Source organism: Ambystoma mexicanum, chromosome 6p, assembly GCF_040938575.1.
Source record: "Ambystoma mexicanum isolate Mex_15411 chromosome 6p, UKY_AmexF1_1, whole genome shotgun sequence".
Taxonomy (NCBI): domain Eukaryota; kingdom Metazoa; phylum Chordata; class Amphibia; order Caudata; family Ambystomatidae; genus Ambystoma; species Ambystoma mexicanum.
In genome coordinates, this window is record NC_090935.1 from 1,448,039,594 (window position 1) to 1,448,061,269 (window position 21,676).

General features: G+C 46.3%; 1 protein-coding gene across 4 annotated transcripts in view; it reads left to right on the forward strand.

The window, feature by feature from the left end:
• The window catches only part of LOC138510501 (zinc finger protein 530-like), a 463,288-nt gene that overhangs the window by 381,681 nt on the left and 59,931 nt on the right, over positions 1 to 21,676 (forward strand). For 2 of the 4 annotated variants that reach the window (XM_069626198.1, XM_069626197.1), the window contains exon 7: positions 7,173 to 7,304. The exons of 1 other annotated variant lie outside the window; for it this stretch is intronic. In XM_069626198.1, coding sequence (XP_069482299.1) covers positions 7,173 to 7,304 — 132 coding nt within the window. The remainder of the gene's footprint in view (positions 1 to 7,172; positions 7,305 to 21,676) is intronic. One more of the 4 variants, XM_069626199.1, reaches the window with a different exon arrangement.

Consider the following 21,676-nt stretch of genomic DNA (forward strand, 5'->3'; position numbering starts at 1 on the left):
AGTAGGGGCAGAAGCACCGGTGGACTGGGTAGTAGGGGTGTGCGAATGCACAAGGACCATAGGCCTTGGTAAAGGCATTGGCAGAAGTGTGATGTTGGCAGGGGGAACGTCAGTTTGATGGACCTGGACCGACAATGTCCTGGCTGGGAGACTCGGAGCTGGGGTGGATGGAGCTGCAGCTGCCCCTGCAGCCTCCCCACCCTGCCTACTTGGGGCAGCAGATGACATAGCTGCCCCAGATCCACGTGGCTTGGTGACACCAACTTGCACCGCCACACGTGGCCTAGACTTGCTTACCCGGAAGTCAGCCTGGGAATCATCCTGTGCCAGGTCAGGTGCCACAATGGGCTGGTCCAACAAGGGCTGAGCTGGGATGGTGGCAGCCATGTTTCCCTCAACCATGGGGGGGGCATGGGTGTCCCTGATTGGTCCTCCACACATGGGGGTCTAGTGGCACCCTGCAAATCCCGGCCACGTCCACTACCACGCCCACCACACCCACCTTTTGAAGGTCGGCCACCTTTGCCTCCCTTACCGCTTGGTCGCCTCCCAACCATGGCACTGATGTTGTTGTGTGTATGGGAGTAGCAGTAAACTATTGTCCTGGGCAATTGGGGGTGAAAGGGGTAGGGTACTAGATGGAATTCGTACCCTAGTGCTCTAACAAGGCTCTCTGTGACCCCTGGGGAAGATGACACGTCACGCAACGCACAGGCAGCCCAAAATCAAAAGATAACGTGCACGCAACCCCTCGTAGACCACGTGCATGAAAAAATGAACCTGCACTACGCTGTGGCACCCAGAAACACAAAAATAAGCGTACGTGTAATACACGCAGCTTACAATGACCTCTGAAGGGGTATGCGATACACGGGGCAAGCACAGTTGGTAAATACGTGCGCGACTCACCGTCTGCCTGAAAAAAGAACGTTAAAAAGACCCGCGTAAGCGTTGGCAACACCCCCGCCAAAAGAAGTTTTTACGCTGTCTGAGGAAACAGGACAAAAGAAGAAGTGAACGCTGTTTGAGGAAACAGGCCCAAAAAGAATAAAGAACGCTGTCGGAGGTAACAGGGAGTACGAACTTGAAACGCTGTGAAGTAATCGCTTGTGAACCGACAAGAAGTACAGAATTCACCCACTCGCTCTCCACGAAAAGCACATACAAGGGAATGGGGTCCTACATGTACCTTTTAAAGCGGCCCACACGTACAGCGTTACTTATGCGTGTACGCGCTAAGGCCCTTTACCCCAATTACACGAGCTGACACTCGGACGTGCCGTTTTTGGACGTGTACGATGAACATGCACCCGTAGGCCCTTTCCTCAGATTACACGCATCCACACGTGGACGTGCAGTTTTTCCACGTGCGCTGCCACGTCACAAGGGAAACGCCCGCGCAAGTCACGTCACAGAAGCGCTTACGCGCTGAGGGCCTTTGTTCCAATGAAACCGCGTACGTGTGCTGACGCGCTTATGCGCGAAGGGCCTTTCCTCGAATTACACGCTGACGTGCAAGATTTTCACGTGCCAAATCACTCCGTATCAAGCTGGCCACGCAACAACACACGGAAGACCACGCTCCTGCCCAGAAGGCCGAATTACTGCCCCCCAGAGCCCCGAGCACGCTCCCACCTGCTAGCTTCTGCCTGACTGCCTGTTGCCCACGTGCCCTGCTATTTGCTGCCTGCACGTCAGCCAGGGGTGCAGTTGCTGTGACCACCCCTGCTGGAACCGAAGACTCCCGACTGGGATACCATCGCTCCACAGCCCAGCCCCAGGAATCAGTTGCCCACCCACTCCTGCCTCTGGGGTTGCCATGTCGGGCACAACACCATCTGGCACCACTGGCAACCCCCAGCCAGAGAGGCAGAGGGCCACCAGCTTCAGTGCCAGGGAAGTTGGTGTCCTGGTGGAGAAAGTCCTGGGGCAGTATGATGCCCTCTTTGGAAGTTTGCGCGCCGACAATGAAGGACGGGCCAGGATCTGGATGGACATTGTGACTGCCATCAACGCGGAGGGGGTGGCAGTCCGCAACTTACTCTGTCAAGAAGCGCTGGGAGGACTTCAGGTCCAGGACCCTCAACAAGGCCCGGTGCCTCTTGAAGGCAGCGGATGCCAAGGGGCGCCGGGGCCACCTGTCCGACCATCCGATGAGGGTCCTGGAACACATATGCCCAGCGCTCCACGTCCAGGTTCTTGAGGCAGACCCATCTGGAGTCGAGCGGTAAGTGTACATGCATACTGATTGGACGCTGTGCGTGTGGTGGTGTGCCAGTAGTGTGTAGGTTGCACATGTGTTTTCGTAGGGCCATGTAGGGATGTCTATGAACAGGGGCGTGAGGCTGCCACATGTGAGTCCTCTTAGGTGTGAGACACATCGATGGTGTATGTGTTTGTAAGCATGCTGTGCAAATGCAGGTGTGGTAGCACACATGTTTGAATTTCTGTGCATGTACGTTGGTATGGTTGTGGTGTGACACATGGATGGTGGTTCCTGCTGCATGTATCGGCACTGTGTGCATGTGTTTGTATTTGACAAGTGTGCAACTGTGATGCAACATGGATGCACGTGACACTGATATGTAGAAGGCTGAATGCCAGATGTGACATGTATGGCGATCGCATCACTGCGACAGTTGGAGGAGATGTAGACATGCATGTAAGTGTGGTGGCGTGTGTGCGTGTCTAGTGCACTCCCTGTGTTTCATGTGATGTCAGGCTCATCTTCGGCTGTTCATGCTGTTGTATGTGTATGGATGTTGCTGCCTGGTGCAATATTGCTTTGGAAATGCTCATGTGTGTGAGTTGAAATGGCATGTGTGTCGTGGAGTGTGATGCCATGTCTGAAGTTTGACACTGCCACTAATGTGCAACTGTCATGTGTGTATCAGTCCATTGTACAGTGCCCTGATGTCTGTGTTTTATCTCTCCCTGTCTGCAGCGTCAACTGATGAAGAGGGCGGAGAGGTTGCTGTGGAGCACAGCGGGCGGGATCGCACCACCAGCCGGAGACGCAAGGCCCGGCTCCCCTCCCAGATTATCATCTCGTTGGGGAGTGAGGAGTCTGGTGCCGCGTCCCAGGCCGCAGCTGCCGAGGGTAGGTCCAAGAGGCAGAGGTTGGAGGTGGACTCCTCGGCAGCAGAAGGGGCAGCTGAGACCCCAGAGGGTCCAACGGAGGAAGATGGCACAGTGTCATCCAGGTTGGTGGGGGGTTTGGTGGAGGAGGAGGCCGCGGAAGGGACACACACGGGGTCTGGAGGTGGGGATTCCACTGGTGCTAGTGGTGCAGTGCAGCGGCAGGGACAGGAGGCAGCACAGGCCGCCGCAGAGGTGCCTGTGTGTAATCCTGTCCCTGATCCTGTCACTGCATCATCTGGCACCAGCAGGGATGCCTACGTCCAGACCCGTTTTCAGGGAGGGGATGAGCGCACAACAACTGGCGTTCCTCTCCCTGCAGACGTGGATATCCGGGACCGTGTTGAGCCTATCCTGAGTGGGATAGCGTTGTGACAGCGGGGCATGCAAGGTGACCTGTAGTCTTTTCGTGGAGAGACTGCACGTCGTCTCGCATGCCTCTTTGACCACGTTGACCTACTGGGGCGGGTCACCGTTGCTGGATTCCTCTGTGTGCAGGACCTTCTTGCGACCCCCCCCTCACCTGAACCCCCTACGCGCCAGTCATCCTCCATGCCATCTTCCCACCCATGTGTCACCTGGGTACCCTGTGGAGCTGCCCCTGACCCAGCGGCAGGCTGGTGGAGGACACATCCCTGCCACAGTCGGGAGTCAGACGTCCAGCAGGGGTGGCCACCACGACAACTGCACCCCAGCCGGAGGAGGACGTGCAGGCAGCAAGAGCCAGGGTGCAGGCACAGGCACAGCAGCAGCAACATGGTGGGAGCAATGATGGCTCGGGAACTTCAACATCGGAGGGGCAGGTATCGGCCATAGGGCAGGAGGACCCCGGATTTCAAGTGTCTTCCGTGTGGCAGCGGTTGGGCCACGCCATAAATGCGGAGCGGCAGCGGGCGGAAGAGGCACGGCTCACAATGGTCAGGGCCCTGAGGCGGGCTGAGTGCCTCGAGGCAATTCGCAGGGAGTTGGAGGTGCACATGTCGTCGTCCCTGCGAACCCTCGGGGCCATGGAAAAGGACCGCCTCCAGGACATTGAGCGGGAGTTCGATGATGCCCTGGCCAGGGACATCAATAAGTGAGCCGTCGGACTAGCACGCTGCCATTGTAAATAGTTTGATAGTGTTAGGTTTCCTTTCTGTTTTTGTTTATTTTGGGGTGATTGGACAATGCACCACATTTTTGTATATAGTTCTTTATTAGGTAGTCTTTTTTGTAGGTTTCATTTCATTTGTTGGGCTCATGGACCCTGGATTGGTGATTTGTATATAGTAGAACAGTGGATTTTCTTTTTTTTCTTTTCATTTCACCATGGAGCAATGGATTTCACTTAATTTTTTTCCCTTGGATTTGCTTTGTTGGACTGAGACTTTGGACACATTTTCATTTGGATTCTGATTTCATATTTTTGATTATTTTCTGGACATGCTGCGTTTTATTTCTTCTTCACATTATTGTGTTTTTTCTTTTCATTACATTCATTTTGGATTCAATACATTTTTGTTTCATACTTCGGTGTGTGGTATTCTCTCATTGATTTCATGCATGTCATGATGTGGGTTTTCACATTCACTTGCACCCATTGTTTGTGTGTGACGGACATGTGTTCATTTACATACTTGCCATTCGGGTTGTATCATGTAATGGACATTTCTATGTGGGTGGATGCAATACTTGGTTGGGTCTTTGGGCTGGGGTGGCATGGGGTGTGATGTGGCTGGCCATTAGGCCCATGATTGAGGATCGTCATGACGTGGGGGCAGGGCGACATGAGTGGGGGCCTGCTGGCAGGTGACCCTGACTGCTGGGGGGTGGGGGTGCAGGGGGACATGAGTGGGGGCCTGCTGGCAGGTGACACTGACTGCTGGGGGGTGGGGGTGCAGGGGGACATGCGTGGGGGCCTGCTGGCAGGTGACCCTGACTGCTGGGGGGTGGGGGTGCAGGGGGACATGCGTGGGGGCCTGCTGGCAGGTGACCCTGACTGCTGGGGGGTGGGGGTGCTGGGGGACATGTGTGGGACATGAGTGGGGGCCTGCTGGCAGGTGACCCTGACTGCTGGAGGGTGGGGGTGCTGGGGGACATGAGTGGAGGCCTGCTGGCAGGTGACCCTGACTGCTGGGGACCGGGGGTGCTGGGGGACATGTGTGGGACATGAGTGGGGGCCTGCTGGCAGGTGACCCTGACTGCTGGGGGTGGTGGGGGACATGAGTGGGGGCTTGCTGGCAGGTGACCCTGACTGCTGGGGGTGGGGGTGCTGGGGGACATGAGTTGGTGATAGTAGTGCAAGGTGACATGTGGCTTGGCTGGCGGGCATGCCCATGGTGGATGGGCTGCCTGCGGGACATGACCAGGGGTGCAGAGTAGTCCCCTGTGTTGTGGGCTGCCTACAGGGGCCATGGAGGGTGTAGAGGGAACACCTGGGAGGACCCACACTCCCAATTCACGGGTAGGACTCCCCGCGCACCCCAAAATTCACATACCCCGCTCTGACAGCAAAATCGCATGTGAAACTTCCCGCGCACCCCAGGAATACACGCACCCCACTCGCACAGGGCCTATCGCGTGTGAAATTTCCCGCGCACCCCAGGAATACACGTACCCCACTCGCACAGTGCCTATCGCGTGTGAAACTTCCCGCGCACCCCAGGAATACACGCACCCCACTCGCACAGGGCCTATCGCGTGTGAAATTTCCCGCGCACCCCAGGAATACACGTACCCCACTCGCACAGTGCCTATCGCGTGTGAAACTTCCCGCGCACCCCAGGAATACACGTACCCCACTCGCACAGGGCCTATCGCGTGTGAGACTTCCCGCAAACCCCAGTAATACACGTTCCCCACTTGCCGTGTGCTGTGTGGCGGCCCTGTATACTGGTACGGGGTTAGCGCAACCCTTTGCGCTGGATTGGGGATTTTGATGGCTTTTCCTTGCGCGAGGGGCGTTCTTGGGGGCGTAACTGGGACTGCTGCAGGGTCGCTGCGCCACGGCTGGTTTTGGTAGCTAAAATCCATGAATACGCTGTGCGCGGAAATGGATTTTAGCGCACGCGGCTGGCGCAGAGAGTCGCACATGCGCACTGTGCGCCAGCCGCGTCCGCCACTTGTGCACTGAATTCTATGAATTACCCCCTGAATGTTTTGATGCAGTTTAAATGCCGTGGAAAAGCATGGATAAATTCAACGGTTTCCATTTCCACTACCCTGGCAAAGGCACAGTTCAGTCAACCCACTACTGACTAAGACAACCACACAGAGTTTCAACAAAATGACTACATTATATTATTATGCTTTTCATTATTTCCTTTAGCTGTGACTGCATCTCTTGTTATTTTACTTGACCTAATATATGTTTAGTGCCAGAAAAGCCTCCTGCATTATCCCTCTTAATGCAATATTCAAAACTGTAGACTAAAACTACAATAGTTTGTTGTGATCTCAAGCTGCACTTGGTGCAGCCCTTTTTGCAGGAACTGCACCTGATGTTAAGATAAGAGACAGTGGGCCTCATTACGACCCGGGCGGTAATCATGGCGCTATTTGCGCCATGGTTGCCACCGGTAAACTACCGATTCCGCCATGGTGAATGGCGGAATTACCGCCCCATTCCAAGGTTTGCGGGGGCGGTAATTCCCCATTCACCATGGCCCTTCCCCATTCCCATTGAGCCCCTATAGGGCTCAATGGGAATGGGGAAGGCAGTAATTACGGTAAAACCAGCCATTGATGGAGGACCTGCAAAGGGACCTCGGAATTGGGCGGTAAGGGATTACCGGTACCGGTGCCCTTACCGGTACCAGTAATCCCTTACCGCCCGGATCATAATGAGGCCCTGTGCGTCTAATTGACAAATACACGTGCCGCTTGTTTGCTATCATTTGCAACCGCTTTATTTTCTGTGTGTACCTCGGAAATCTTCTCAACTCTCTAGCCACAAAACTGGGTCGTGGGGGAATGACTGATTTAAATGGTTTCAAATCTTGTGTAGAATGTTGCTAATTTAATTGAATTACATGTATGTATACCTTATTACTCAGATATAAAACATTCCTCAGGATTTCCATTCCAACATGCTGAATTTTCAGCGAGAAATGAAGATCAGCCAACAGTGAGCCTTATGAGCCATCCAAGTGCAGAAGCTGGTGAAAGCAGCACAGACCCCATATCGGGTAAGTGGGCATTATTGCTGAGGTGGGACATTGCTGCGATTGGTCGAGTAACAACTTCCCATGGAGTTCTGTACTGTTATTGGTTGCTGCCTTTTTCGATTTAGACCTACTCACTCGTGCTTCAGCTCATATAAAAGCATTCCTTAGTTGTTAAACCACCAGAATTTTAAAAGGAGGAACTTAATTTCTGAAATACAGCTATTCCCGCCCCACATTTACTCTAGTTTCATCTGTGCGTGGTCGGTGTGCCAGTCCCTCTCTATTGCTCTCACACTTGCTCTCGCTCCCTCAAACTTATTCAAAAACAGTTTCTATTATTGGATAAAATAGGTTTTTGTTAGATTTCTTTTGGATGATCAGTTCTTTTCCCGTCTTTGCAGCTCTTGACAGGCTATTCTAATTAACCTGCTTAGTGCAATGAAGGGGTACACATTTCAAGTAGCATGGAACTAGCAACCCATAAAAAGTCACTTGTCCCATTCATTCGCCACAAACGCACATACTCTATTTCTTACTGGCCAAGAGACAATTTTCACTAGCCAGTGGCGAGTGCGCATTTTGAGCCCCATCAACAAATCCTCAGTTTAGCCTGCCACATTGTGTTAAGAATTGCGGAATCTCTACACCAACACTGAATGCGTGTGTGGTACTGCCAGTTCCTGATAAGACCTGAAGGTATTAATTGTAATGCCTACTAGCTAGGGTAAAACATCTCTGATGGTGAAGATGTAAGGTTGGGTTTGTGGTAGTGTGACGAAGTGAAGGGTTCAAATAAACTGTGACCCCCAATGCCTATAAAGATTTGAGGAATTATTTCCACACAATTGATTGCAATGAGTGTCCAAAGATTAATTTAGTGATTCAGCTAAAGGGTCAATACACATCTTCTTCATAATGATCATATGTTTTAGGGAACCACCTGTTAATCAAATGACCAAAAGAATAAAGCAATTGGAAAGCTATCCTAATGAAAAATTATCAAATTGAAAAAGAAGATTAATCTTAAATCTCAATAACAAGCCTAAATAACTACATGTATCTATCCAGCTCTACAACATTCCCGTAATCTCCGCTCTGCTTCCTTGACTACCCTTGTGGCTCCTCGCCTTCCCTGTGCCTCCTCTCGCTTCCGCTCTTTCTCTCTGCTTGCTCCATTTGCATGGAATTCTCTTCCCCGGACAGCCGAGAAACAGTCTGCGTGGATTTGTTCAAAACCAAACTAAAAGCCTACTTCCTCGCTTAACCTCTTAACCTACCTCTCATCTGCCTACTAGCTAATATTTTTCCCTCTCCTCTAACCTGCCTATGTCCCTCACTTCCTCTGCTTCCACTATAGCGCTTCACTGATCATGGTCACATCTCGAGCACAGATGGCTGTACCGCCTACCTGCACTTAAAAATGTCCAATGTTGGTTGTCCTTAATCTATGTATGTCCACTTATGTATTGTTCCTGGTGACTGTTCCATTTACTCTCCTCCACAACCTGGTCAGAATGTACCTCAAACTCACCCCATTGTAAGTAACTCACTCCTTCCCATCAAATCAGATTTCTTATCAATTGTACGTTCATTTGTGATCAAAAGATAATTGTTCCTCCTTTAAATAAACATGTACCTTGGCCATTGTGAAGAATCTTTTTGTCGTAGGCCATAGACGGAAGAAAAAATGCTGATCCTCTCCATTTTAATAAAAGTATAAGAGGCACACTATAGTGTGGACATCAACCACTCTATGTGGTGATGTCATGCACAGGATTAAAAAGCATGGGCAAGTTGTGTACAACCTGCATATGCAAGATAGCACCCTGTACTGGCACTAACACCAAATCGTAGTGTTTGATGACCCCACGCACCATCTTTTGAAGTTGGGGACAAACATTATCCAGGTTCTCCCCCGTTTCCTCTCCCTTGCCTTGTCGCGCTCTGAAACGCATGTGTATGAGCTCGATATAAATAAGATTTCAATTCAATTCAGATCTTAGTGGGAATCTTCAGGTTTGCTAGAAACATTGGCTCTATTCGACTGAACACATGCTGACTATCTACAGAGAGAAGGTGGTCAAAGCTGGAAATATGGCTGCAAGATATGGGGTTGTACTAACCCAATTACCCTGCAGACAGCAGAAAATGCTTTCTTAACAAAGCAATCTCTCTCATTCCACCTCTGTCTATACATACCACTTGGAGTCTGGGCAGACATACATACCGGACACAGTCGAGAACATACCCATATTATTTTGGCACAGCCTCTGGTCGGATGGGGTGGTAATACTAACCAAGGCTTTGATCTATAATTTACTGTCATCTATTAGTTGGAGCTGAATTGATTGGCTCACATATGTTAAGTCATTTCTGCACATGTTGGGTCTGGGAGACTGTTTCAACAATCATACTGTCTACGATTCCTAAAAGAACTTTGAAGCGCAGGATTGAAAAGCTCCTGGCAGACACAAGGGAATCTGAGATTTTGGCCAGTACTCGGGTTAGGACGTACCTTCCATTTAGACATAATAAGGGATTGCCAAGGTACTTTTCATTTTTGACTAATCTACATCACTAGAGTGGTCGGATGTTTTACCGCTGGTAGTGCACTCTTATAGACGGAAAGGTGGTGCCAGCCAATTTTGTATGTGCAGTGCTATAAAGAATTTGGCACACTTTATCCTGTTCTAATATCTGGCTGACAAGTATCCTCAGAGATAGCGGGCCAAGTCACTACAGACCTGCTTTTACCTTTTTACTCTCGTGCTCAGAGGTGAGTTATTTCGGCCAGGGCTCATATCTTAGTAGAGCATGGTCACAATGAATTGAGGCAATCACAGCCATTGAGGAGTGATCGCGCTGGTCCTATATGGGTGGGGCTGGCCTGGGGAGCGTATTTTGAAAGTTAAACTTGGCGTATCATATTAGGATGGACAGATGGCTCAGAAATTTTTTGTAGTTTGTTTGCAGTCCAATGGTCCATTAAAGGTGGCCTGTGGCAACTTTCTAGTGTGAATGTTTGAACATGCATAGGAATTTTAGAACGCTGGTACTTTTACCACAGTCTGGACTATGCAGGTGTATCATTGACATGTGTACATGTCCATGGTGATTTTTCTAATGTTGCTTAATGCATTGTATCACATTGTTTTTATATGCCGAGGAATTTTTGTATCCTTGGAATTTTATGATTGATTTGAATATATAAATATGTGAAACTTTTAAACCGGAAGTGGATTCTGGAACTATTACACAAGGTTCCTTAACTCTGTGGTATTACAACAACTGACATAGAGAAAGTGACACTGCCGGAGTATGGTAGTTGGGAGAACTGGGGAATTGTACAGTTTGTGACGCCAGTGATTGTGGAACTTATTTGCATCCACGCAGAGTCGTTGTGGAGGAACGGGTATAACATTGTGATATCTAACAAAGTCACTGATAATAAAATCAATAATGTTGGTCTAGTTAACAATGGACAGAAGAAGGATTTGGTTAAGGGAGGGGGAAGGAACAGTGATATGTGGGCCCTGGATGAGGCATATTTAGAGGAAAATTGACAATCAAGGCTGGTATGAGCCGGTTAATATTTCCTGGAACACTACAGGTTTCCGCTCTTTTCTCCACAAAAATGGAAAGAACTTTGTGGATAATTGCGATCTATTTGCATTTCAAGAAACTTGGGTGAGCGGTACAATTTTGATTAATGGGTTTAATGTCCTGGTGAAACCAGCCGTTTGTAGAGGAGCTGGATGCCCAGCAGGGGGATCATGTATTGGAGATAAGAGCCCGGTAATTATCAGTGAGAATTATATATTTGGTAATTCCCCCCCCCCCTTTGTGCTCTGTGCCATTGTAAAAAAAACCTTGGAATGTTTAAGGAAATATTAATGATTAATGTTTACTGCCACCCTGGGGGGGGGCACATGTGGAGGCCGTTGCTAAAGTGATATCAGACACTATTGAGGGTGGATGGTGGAGACTCCTAATTCAACGATTATGGTAGTAGGAAATTTTAATGCGTATTGTGATAAAGCTAAAACAATTATGAATAAATGGGAGGAATTCTGGCGAGTTTGATGTGGTGATCTCACCAGTTTTGAGTAGGGATTGGAAATCTCACACTTCACAGGTACAGATAACCAATTGAATTCTATGGCTAGAATTGCTACAGAATTGGGGACTCACCTATTTAAATATAGATAACCCAGATGTAAAAAAAATCCACATGGACTAATGGTAAAGTTAGCTATCGAGTGGATTATATGTTTGTTACGGAGGACATGTGGACGCAGCTGAAGCAAATTGAACACATCTTGACCCCTCATAGTAATTCCACAGTGCTCAAATGTAAACTAAACATAAAATAAATACAAAACCCATATCACTGGTGAAAAAATGAATATCCAAACCTGGGCGGGAGGGAATAGGATATTATGTTCTGATAAAAATATAACAAACCTTGATGACACGTTTAGCCTCCTCCCTATTGATAGTGAGGATATGGTTGGTTTAGGAACAAAGGGGTTAAGTGTGATGATTGATATGATACTAATGACCACTAAAAGAGTCTGTTACACAATATTCAGGAAAGAAACATTCTAATCTGTATAATTATGGTATGCACAATGCTAAAAAAAGATTGATGAAGGAAATAAGGGGAATAAAACTTAGTAAAGGCATGAATTATGACCAAATGCATAATGGAAGCCACTTTACGAATGAGATATAAGAATTGGCTGAAGGCTTATAGATATAATATTAGGAATGCCAATTGGAGTAAAATCTTTAAACTATGTAAGACCAATGATTCAAAGATGTTTTGGTATCTATACAGAGAACATCTGATTGAGGGTGATAATACAGATATTAATGTAATATCTGTGGAGGAATGGGAAGTGTATGCAGGCAAATTATATTATGAGAAACATTAAGAGCATTGGCTGTATATAGATGTGTGGTAAGATAACCACAGAGTTGCCTTTTGGCCAGGTAGATATCTTGAAGATAATGGGGTCTGATGGGTTAGCTAATGCTGTCATCATTCAATGCAATCCCATCAAGTGGGCAAATCTTTTTTGGCATATTTTTACTATCTGGCGTAGTGGGGAAATCCCAGATAGCTGGAGGAAAGCTGTATTGATGCCCATATTCAAGAATGGTGTGAGAGCTAACCCGGGTAACTGTCGGTTGCTGGCCATGGCAGATACCAGTTGCAAATTCTTTTGCACCCGCTTACTGAAAATCATTAATAAATGGAGTAGAAAAAGTAACCTACTATCTCCTCAGCAAACTGGTTTTAGTCAAGGTCTTAGTACCTTGGACAACAAGACTACATTGAACCATATTATCTCGACACAAATGGGGATAAAAGGGACTCATTTGTATGTATGTTTTATTGACTACACCAGAGCTTTTGACTGTGTCGATAGGGATAGGATCTGGAGTAAGTTGTTGAATTGGGGTTTATGCCCCATAGTCCGACATTTCTTGAAAGCTATGTACTCGGACACTACAGTGACTGTTTGTTTGGATAAGGGAGCTATTACCACTCCTCCTCCTATTACCAATAAGGATTGAAACAAGGCTGCGTAGCATCCCTGTTATTGTATAACTTATATGTAGCAGATATGAAGGATGCCTTTGAATTAGCACATGGTTATCCACAAAAAATTGGTACTATAAAAATAAGCTGGATGTCATGTGCGGATGACACTATTATCATGGACAAAACACCTGCTGGGTTGCATAGAATACTTAATGCTCTGTATTCATTCTCAAAGAATAATAGTTTGTGTATTAATGCAACAAAAAAAACGAATCATAACTGGGTCACTTGAGCATATGAATAAAAAGCGAAGATAAATAATGAGTAATTAGAGGTAGTTGAAATGTATCTGTAATTAGGCTTTCAGATACCGAATAAGCCTATTAATTGTTCCTATGAAAACTCATTAAAGGATAAGATGATGAGAAAATGGAATGCCATTAGAAGATATATGGTTAGAAAAGGGGGATATTATATGGAAGGTTTCCTTAAACTCTATAAGATTAGTATTGTTCCAGGAATACTATGTGCCTTAGAAACACTAGAAGCCAAATATCTGACATGGTTTGACAGACTGGAAGGTAAACTATGGCGCTTGGTCTTAAGACTACCTAATACGGTACCAAATAGAAGCCATAAGAAGCGAACTAGGCTTAGTATCCTTGACCACGCTATGGAAAATACAGTGCAGTAAACTGTATATAAAGATAAAACTGTTGCAACGTAATCAGGAAAGTTTAATGAGTGCCATAGCCATAAATGAGTCCATGAACAATTTACAATTGACAGTGGTTGGCTTGTCTATGCCTGGCGATGAAAGAGAGGCTGTCAATATATGTGTAATATGCACATTACACTGTTGGGATTTGAGATTGCAAAACCCAAAGGATATCTAACAAAAGTTAGTAACCAGGGCTTCTTCCGATTCATCCTATTGCTTCGATTTAATATACTACCATGTTATGAGTATTTGGGGGAATGGTCGGCTGTCCCGTATCAGGAAAGAGTGTCCGGTCTGTGCAAGAAAGAGGTGGAAACTAGTAGGCACTTATTAACAGACTGTTGCTATTTGCAGGAACATTATAACAAGGGCTACAGGGATTTAGTAAGTGATCACAGAATGGTGACATTTTTCGCATATCAATCATTTAATACAGAATGGTAACCACAGACCAATTTTGGTCTGATATAGATATATTGGTGAACAAGCGCTTTTTAGAGCACGAAATGCGTCCATACAGGACTGTTCTCATGGTGTCCTGCCTCTGTTGTTTGTCAATGGTGCTTTTATTATATATTTTCTTTGATTTAATAAACTTGTAAGTACCTTACTTCAAGTTTCTGGCTATTCTTTTTTGTGAATGGAACCCCGTTACACTTTTTACGACTTGGAGTGCAGGTTAAACCGTTCCATTTTTATGGCGGTTTTCTTCTTCTTGTGTGTTTGTATGTATATGTGTATATGTGTATATATATATATATATATATATATATGTGTGTGTGTGTACACGTGGGAGCTGCATACCACATCTGGAGCAGAATAGTTGTAATGATGCAAGTAATCAGTGATGGATGAATTGCACTTTAAAGGTTTTCAATCTATTTAGAGGGGATTTTGTAAATCGCTTTTTGTTTTTAGCTTGCCCTTATTGGGCGTTTTATAGATATATGCAAATGTTGTTTTAACATTGTAGGAAGAAGTTTTTAAGAAATGATGTTAAGTGCCATTAGGTAATTATAGAACTTTTTTTGTAATTAATGATAGGTAATGGTAAAATGTTACGTTTGTAATGTAATGAATTTTAATGCATTTTTCTATTGTCTGTAAGAATTGTCTATAAGGTTTTAATTAACCAATTGCACTATAAACAAAAAACGTCTATGGCGGTTGCCGCCGAAATAAAAAACTCTTGACTTGACTCAAGAAACTGGAACAAGACAGCATGGACGCCTGCCATCGAAGAAATTATTTGAGGACCTGAAAAAAATGCTAGAAAATTAAACATTAAATAACTTCATGTTATGATAACGCGAAAGGCAACTCAAATTTGTTACAAATAGGCAAATTCACTTACATAGTGAAATACAAAAGAACAGCTCTTTGAATTTACGATTAATGGGATGAATGAAACAGAAGAACAACTCAAATGAGCATTGCAACACTGAGATCTTTACATTTTGCAAAATAGCCTAGAATTACTGAATTGCTGTTGTAATATCAATCGAGTTAACATTGAAAAAAATCACAAACAACCATCACTGACTTCTTCATGATAAACCCATTATCATAAAAATCAGAATGCATGATCAAACCTAAATATGCTAAGAAATCCTTAACCATACAATTTAAATCATTCAGTTATGATTAATGCTTTGAACGAGAAAAGGATAGATAAAGCAACAGTGCTTCATATAGCATATATTCCAGCCAATGTCCTCATTGCGTCCTATGTTATGCAAGTAGTTGGGTGATAAATCAAATTAGTTTCCTATTGTTTAAGGCGCTTAATCTGAACCGGACATCTGGCATGTTCAGAAACATGTTCAAGGTTTTGGAATCTCGGTTGGCTCATTGAGTAACCAATTATAACCCATCTCCGTATAATGCTGAGCCACTCTTGATTTAATGTTCTTGTTGTGAACATCAGACTGATGTTCAGTGATGCAGTTTTTAGGTGATGAGTGGTTTGTCCAATGAGGACTTGTCCACAGGGAACTTCAAAGCTTATACTAGAAATTCAGTCAAATAGGTAATATAGTATTGGAGTTCAATATGAAATCCTATTTGTGGATGAGTGATATGCTCCAATTCAATAGTGTTATTGCACCAACTCCAACTTGGTCAAGGGGAGAACCCTACTTCGTGTAGACTTCCTTAAACAAGTATCAGTTCTTTTTAAATGATCTTCTAAAGGTGGCTATTTTTTATATGAGGACATTGGAATTCTTTTTGTCAATGGTTCCATCTCTGAGTAAAATTAAAGATTCTGCCAATATTTGTAAATCAATTACTGAATCAAATATTTCAAAGGACCATGCCGGGGGAATCAAACTGGACTTAATCTTGAATGAAATTATCTCAGTAAATATTTAATAGCAGCAATACAAGTGAAGACGGAGACAGATAACACACAATCTCCCAACAATCCCCAAATGATACCCCCTGATTCCCGCTCCTGTACAACTTTCATAGTTGTATGATACATTGATCATAGTGCGGCCATCAAAAAATGAATGACTTCAATCTATCAAATGGGTCTCTGAGGTTGCGGGAGAGACTTAGGGCCTGATTGATGGAACATTTTCCTATGTGATTGCACCATTATAAAACACTTCCATGAATCGGGCCCCTAATCTTTCCAGGGTTACGCATGCCACCTTAAAGAGATACCAGTGTGGATGTGTGCTCATCATCCACTACCTTATCAACTTTCTGTTTGAAATAAGGTCCATTTGTACCAGAATAAACTTTAGCACAGTGTGCAAGGTTACATAAATATGTGCTAAAACTGCTGTAAGCGAGTGTGCAAGTAAACCACTTCTTCGAATGGATTGTGTCCTCCCACGTATTCCTCATCTTGTGATAAATCGTTATCTCCATCTTCGCTGCTTCTGAAAAAAAAAAATTCTCAGCAGAGGGCGCTGTGCTCGAGGTCGTGGCGTCGATTGTCCCTCGACGTACTCCGTACTCTGTCGACGTCACCGATGGTATAAGTAGCTCGAGCCGCGCCCGTTGCTTTAGTTCCGTTTTTCCGATCGCTTCGCTATCGAGAACGGCGCGCTTCTATTTTCTGTGAAGAAAATGTCATCATCTTCGACGCCTTCGACACCCAGAACTGGATTTAAAAAGTGTGCAGATTGTGGGTCTAAGATGTCGATCACGGATCCCCACCGGATTTGTCTCTGGTGTCTCGGTTCCAGTCACCGAACCGACGACTGCGGGTCCTGCTAATCGATGACGGAAAAAGCTCTTCGTGAGAGGAGAGGTAAACTGTTGGTGGGGAGGGAGGCCTCAAAAAAGGTTTAGTCAAAAAGACATAAGAAAGCGACTGATTCTAAGGGATCGGATCGCCATAGGCACTCGAAGAGATCTCGATCTAGGAGTAGATCGACACATTCTTCGTCGTTATCGAAAAAAATGAAGAGGAGACATGGATCTCCCTCATCATCTTCTTCTTCAGAGTCGACCGAAGAAATTTGTTGTCCGACTAAATCGGATTCTCCCAGTAAGTGGGAAGAATTTCGCAAAAAAATGATGGAGGTTTTCGAGAATGCGGCCTCGACCCCCTCGAAAGAACCTCGAAAAAGCCATACCCCTAAAGTTGCTCCATTGGACGACAAAGGGAAGTCCAAGGCTACTATGGCCAAGACCAGTAGCGTCAAGGAATACAAAAAACCTCGAGTCGACGTAAAACCGTCGAAGAATCTTCGAGAGTCGAGCACCTCTCCAGTGCTGGCCAAGAAACGCAAATCGTCGAAGACTTCGACAACTTCGTCGACGCCCTCGACGTCGATAATTTCGACGCCAAAGCCAAATGTGTCATCGACGCCATTATCGAAGTAATCTTCGAAAACCTCGAAGACACCCTCGAAAACTTTGAGGGATTTGCAAGAAGAGGAGGAAAGGAGATTCACTCCTTTGCCCAGATCAGACTTTTTTAAATCTATGTCTGCAATCTATGAAGAGCCTGCTTCAGAAGAAGACAGTTACTCCTTTAGGAGTTACTTATGGTACAAGACAAGTTCCTGAAGAACTTATTGACCAGGAATCTAGAATGAGAGACCTGAGTGATACTCTACATTCTGCCAGTGGAGTTGAAACATCCCCAGAATTAGAGTTCGCCAAACCTGATCCTGCAGAGCATGCAGATGCTGCGTGCAGGGGTCTTATGACCAGGGTAGTTGAATACATGGGTTGGGGTAATACTTCACCCATTTTTGAACACGATGACATGATGGATATTATCATCAAGGGACCTCAGAAGGATCCTGTTCTCCCTTTTCACAGGGCCATTCAAAGGACTGTGGAGATAAACTGGGAGAAACCAGAAACCATTGCTGCTGCAGATAGCACTTTTCCAAGAAAATATAGGCCAGCTGGAATGGATCCTGAATATTTGAATAAACATCCGACTCAAGAGAGTTTAGTCATTCAAGCAGCATCCACTTCAAAACAAACTGCTTATCCAACTATCCCTCCAGATAGAGAGGATAAAAAAATTGACGCCTGGGCACGTAAAGTTTTCACGTCATCAGGCAGTATGGCACTTAAGTCGGCAAATGTCACCTGTACCCTAGCCAGGTTTACCCATACCCTGTGGGACTTTATTTCGGCAGCGGCTGATCATATTCCGGAAGGCGAGGAAAGGGAAGGCTTCCTGAATATAGTCAAAGCGGGAAGGAGGCAATGGGGGAATGCCTCCAGTCTGGACTGGATACTGTTGATAGTATCAGCAGATCCATGGCTGCAAGCGTTGTGCTACGCAGATTTGCGTGGTTGAGGAAGTCGGGATTTGCACCGGACGTGCAAGCTAGACTCCTCAACATGCCCTTTGATGGCTCGAGGCTCTTTGGCAGAAAGGCTGATGAAACCTAGAAAAACTTCAGACCTCGAAAGTGGCAGCTAAATCACTTAGCGCCTATTTGTGCCAGCCTCTAAAACCCTATTCCGGTTCATCTTCCTGGAGGGGTCGTTCTTTTCGATACTACTCCTCTTTTGGTAGAGGAAGAGGACAGGCTTCTCAAAGGGGCAAAAGGAACTTCCCTCATGGAGCACGAGGAAGAGGTGCAAAATCAGCCTCAGGAGCGGCATCTGTACCCTCAGCCACTCCTGCAGCCGCCTCCAAATCCCTCTGAGACCCTGTTACACAAAACACCAGTGGGAGGCAGGATCTCTCAACATCTGAAGGAATGGCGGGGCATTACCTCAGATGCTTGGGCACTGGAAACAGTAGCCCAAGGTTACTGTCTCCCCTTTCTAAAAAGGCCTCAGAATCATCCACCGGGAGCCAACTCCGTCAAAATTCTGGATCTGCTCCTGTTGCAGGAAATTTTAACCCTGCTAGAGAAAGTTGCCATAGAACTGGTACCTGTAGCAGAGAGGAACAGGGGTTGGTACTCCCCATATTTTCTCATCCCAAAAAAGGACGGAGGACTGAGACCCATCTTGGACTTGAGAAACTTGAACAAGTTCCTCAGGAAGGACAAGTTCAAGATGGTGACTCTTTCTCAGATCCTTCAGGCTCTCCAACTCCAAGATTGGTTGGTATCATTGGACCTTCAGGATGCTTACTTTCATGTGCCAATCCATCCAAAGCACAGAAAGTACCTGAGGTTCGCGATTGGCAATTCTCATTATCAGTTTCGAGTTCTGCCATTCGGGTTGACCCCCGCCCTGAGGGTTTTCACCAAACTGTTGGCGGTTGTGGCAGCAAGTCTCAGAAAAGGAGGGATTCACATATATCCCTATCTGGACGACTGGTTGATCAGAGCAAGTTCTCCAGAACAAGCTCAGGAACATCTTTCGATCACCTGCCACTTCCTCCACAAACTGGGCTTCTCCCTCAATTTCAAGAAGTCCCACATGATACCAGCCCAGAAACTCCAGTTTATCGGAGCAGTCTTGGACACTTCATCGGGAAAAGCCTCGCCTCCCGAAGTGAGAGCTCTCCACATCCAGCAGATGGTAACAAAATTCCAGAATGCCCAACGTCTACCAGCCTTCGATTTTCTCAGGTTGCTTGGCCTCATGGCATCCTGCATTTTCCTAATACCAGAGGCCAGGTTGAGAATGAGATCCCTTCATGGGCACTCAGACCTCAGTGGTCCCAGTTCTCAGGGAATATGTCGGATCTTCTGCAAGTTCCGAGCGCAGTTGCTCAGGATCTTCTATGGTGGGCTTGCAACAATGACATTCTCAAGGGAGAGTCTTTTTGGCAACCATGGCCGGAGATAACGGTAGTGACGGACACCTCACTCACGGGGTGGGGAGCACATACCAACGATCTGACAATCAGCGGTCGTTGGTCTCCATTGGAGTCCAAACTACCCATCAACCTATTAGAGCTGAGGGCAATCAGACTAGCTCTGAAGGCCTTTCTGCCCTCTGTACAGGGAAAGAATGTTCTGATAAGGACGGACAACACAGTGGCCATGTACTATCTCAACAAGAGAGGAGGTGTAGGGTCACTGCCACTGTGCAGAGAGGCAATGCAGCTCTGGTTCTGGGCAATACAAGAAGGAATCTCTCTGTCGGCAATTCACCTAGCCAGAGAGAAGAACACGGCGGCAGACACTCTGAGCAGGCAGAGCACGGTCTCTCACGAGTGGAAGCTGGCTCAGGAAGTCCTTCTGGAGATCTTCGCCCTTTGGGGAACCCCTCAAGTGGATCTGTTCGCCACCGCGATCAACCGGAAGTACGATCAGTACTGCTCAAGGGAATTTCCTCAGAGAGGAGCTCTGGGAGACGCATTCGTAGTGGAGTGGAAGTTTCCACTGCTGTACGCGTTTCCCCCAGTCCCCGTGATTCCTCAAGTAATCAGGAGGTTGAGAAAGTTCAGGAAAATCATGATCCTAATTGCCCCGGATTGGGCCAGGAGGATGTGGTACCCGGACCTTCTAGACATGTCCACCTGCCCTCCAATACGTCTTCCGCAAAGAGAGGATCTTCTCTCGCAAGAGAAAGGTCGGGTTCTCCATCCAGAGGTCAAGACACTCAACCTTCACGCATGGTTTCTGAGAGGTTGAGATACAAGGATTGGGATCTTCCGGATGACGTAATGGAAATCTTGCTTTCGGCCAGAAGACCAGCAACAAAGTCTTTGTACCGATGTCGCTGGAATAGGTTTAGTAACTGGTGCAAAGACAAGGATGTGGACCCTTTTCAGTGTGGCACCCCAATGGTGCTTTCCTTTCTGCTACATCTAGCTAATCTGGGGCTCCAGATAGGAACAATAAAAGGATACCTTGCTGCGCTGTCCATTTTCAAGCACTCCTCGGAAGAGGTTTCATATTTCAAAATACCGTTAATAATTCAATTCTTAAAGGGGCTCACTAATGTATACCCTCCAGTACCTTTTCATGTACCAGCCTGGGACTTAAATTTAGTATTAAAATTCTTGACTTGCATACCTTTTGAGCCTCTGCACTCATGTCCATTGAGGCTTTTGACTCTAAAAACTGTCCTCCTTGTGGCCCTATCATCAGCCCGCAGGGTTAGCGAACTTCAGGCTCTCTCATGCAAACCACCACATACTATTTTTTATAAAGATAAGGTAGTCCTTAAAGTTAAACCTTCATTTTTGCCAAAAGTAGTCTCGGACTTCCATTTGTCACAAAAAATAGTACTTCCTACGTTTTATCCTCCTCCTCACTTGGGCAAAGAGGAGAGATTACACAGATTAGATCCCAAGAGGGCTCTTAGTTTTTACATCTCTAGGATGGCTAAATTGAGACAAAATGACCAACTGTTTGTGGGTTACACTTGTCAAAAATGAGGCTTATCTGTAACAAAATAGACCATTTCCCGCTGGATCATATTAGCCATGGTTGAATGCTACAGACTAGCGGGAAAAGAACCACCCAATGGGCTTTGTGCCCATTCTACAAGGGGAATGGCTACTTCTGCGGCTCTAAAGAGGGGAGTCCCGGCAGCAAACATTTGTGCAGCTGCAACCTGGAAAACAATACATACTTTTGTTAAACATTATTGTTTGGACACTGCCTCCTCTAACAAGGGTTTATTTGCAAAGGCAGTTCTGCATTCTGTCCACGAAAACTGAAATGGTACTCCCACCTCCAAAAAATTGATACTGCTATGGGAGCCTATCACAAGATGAGGAAT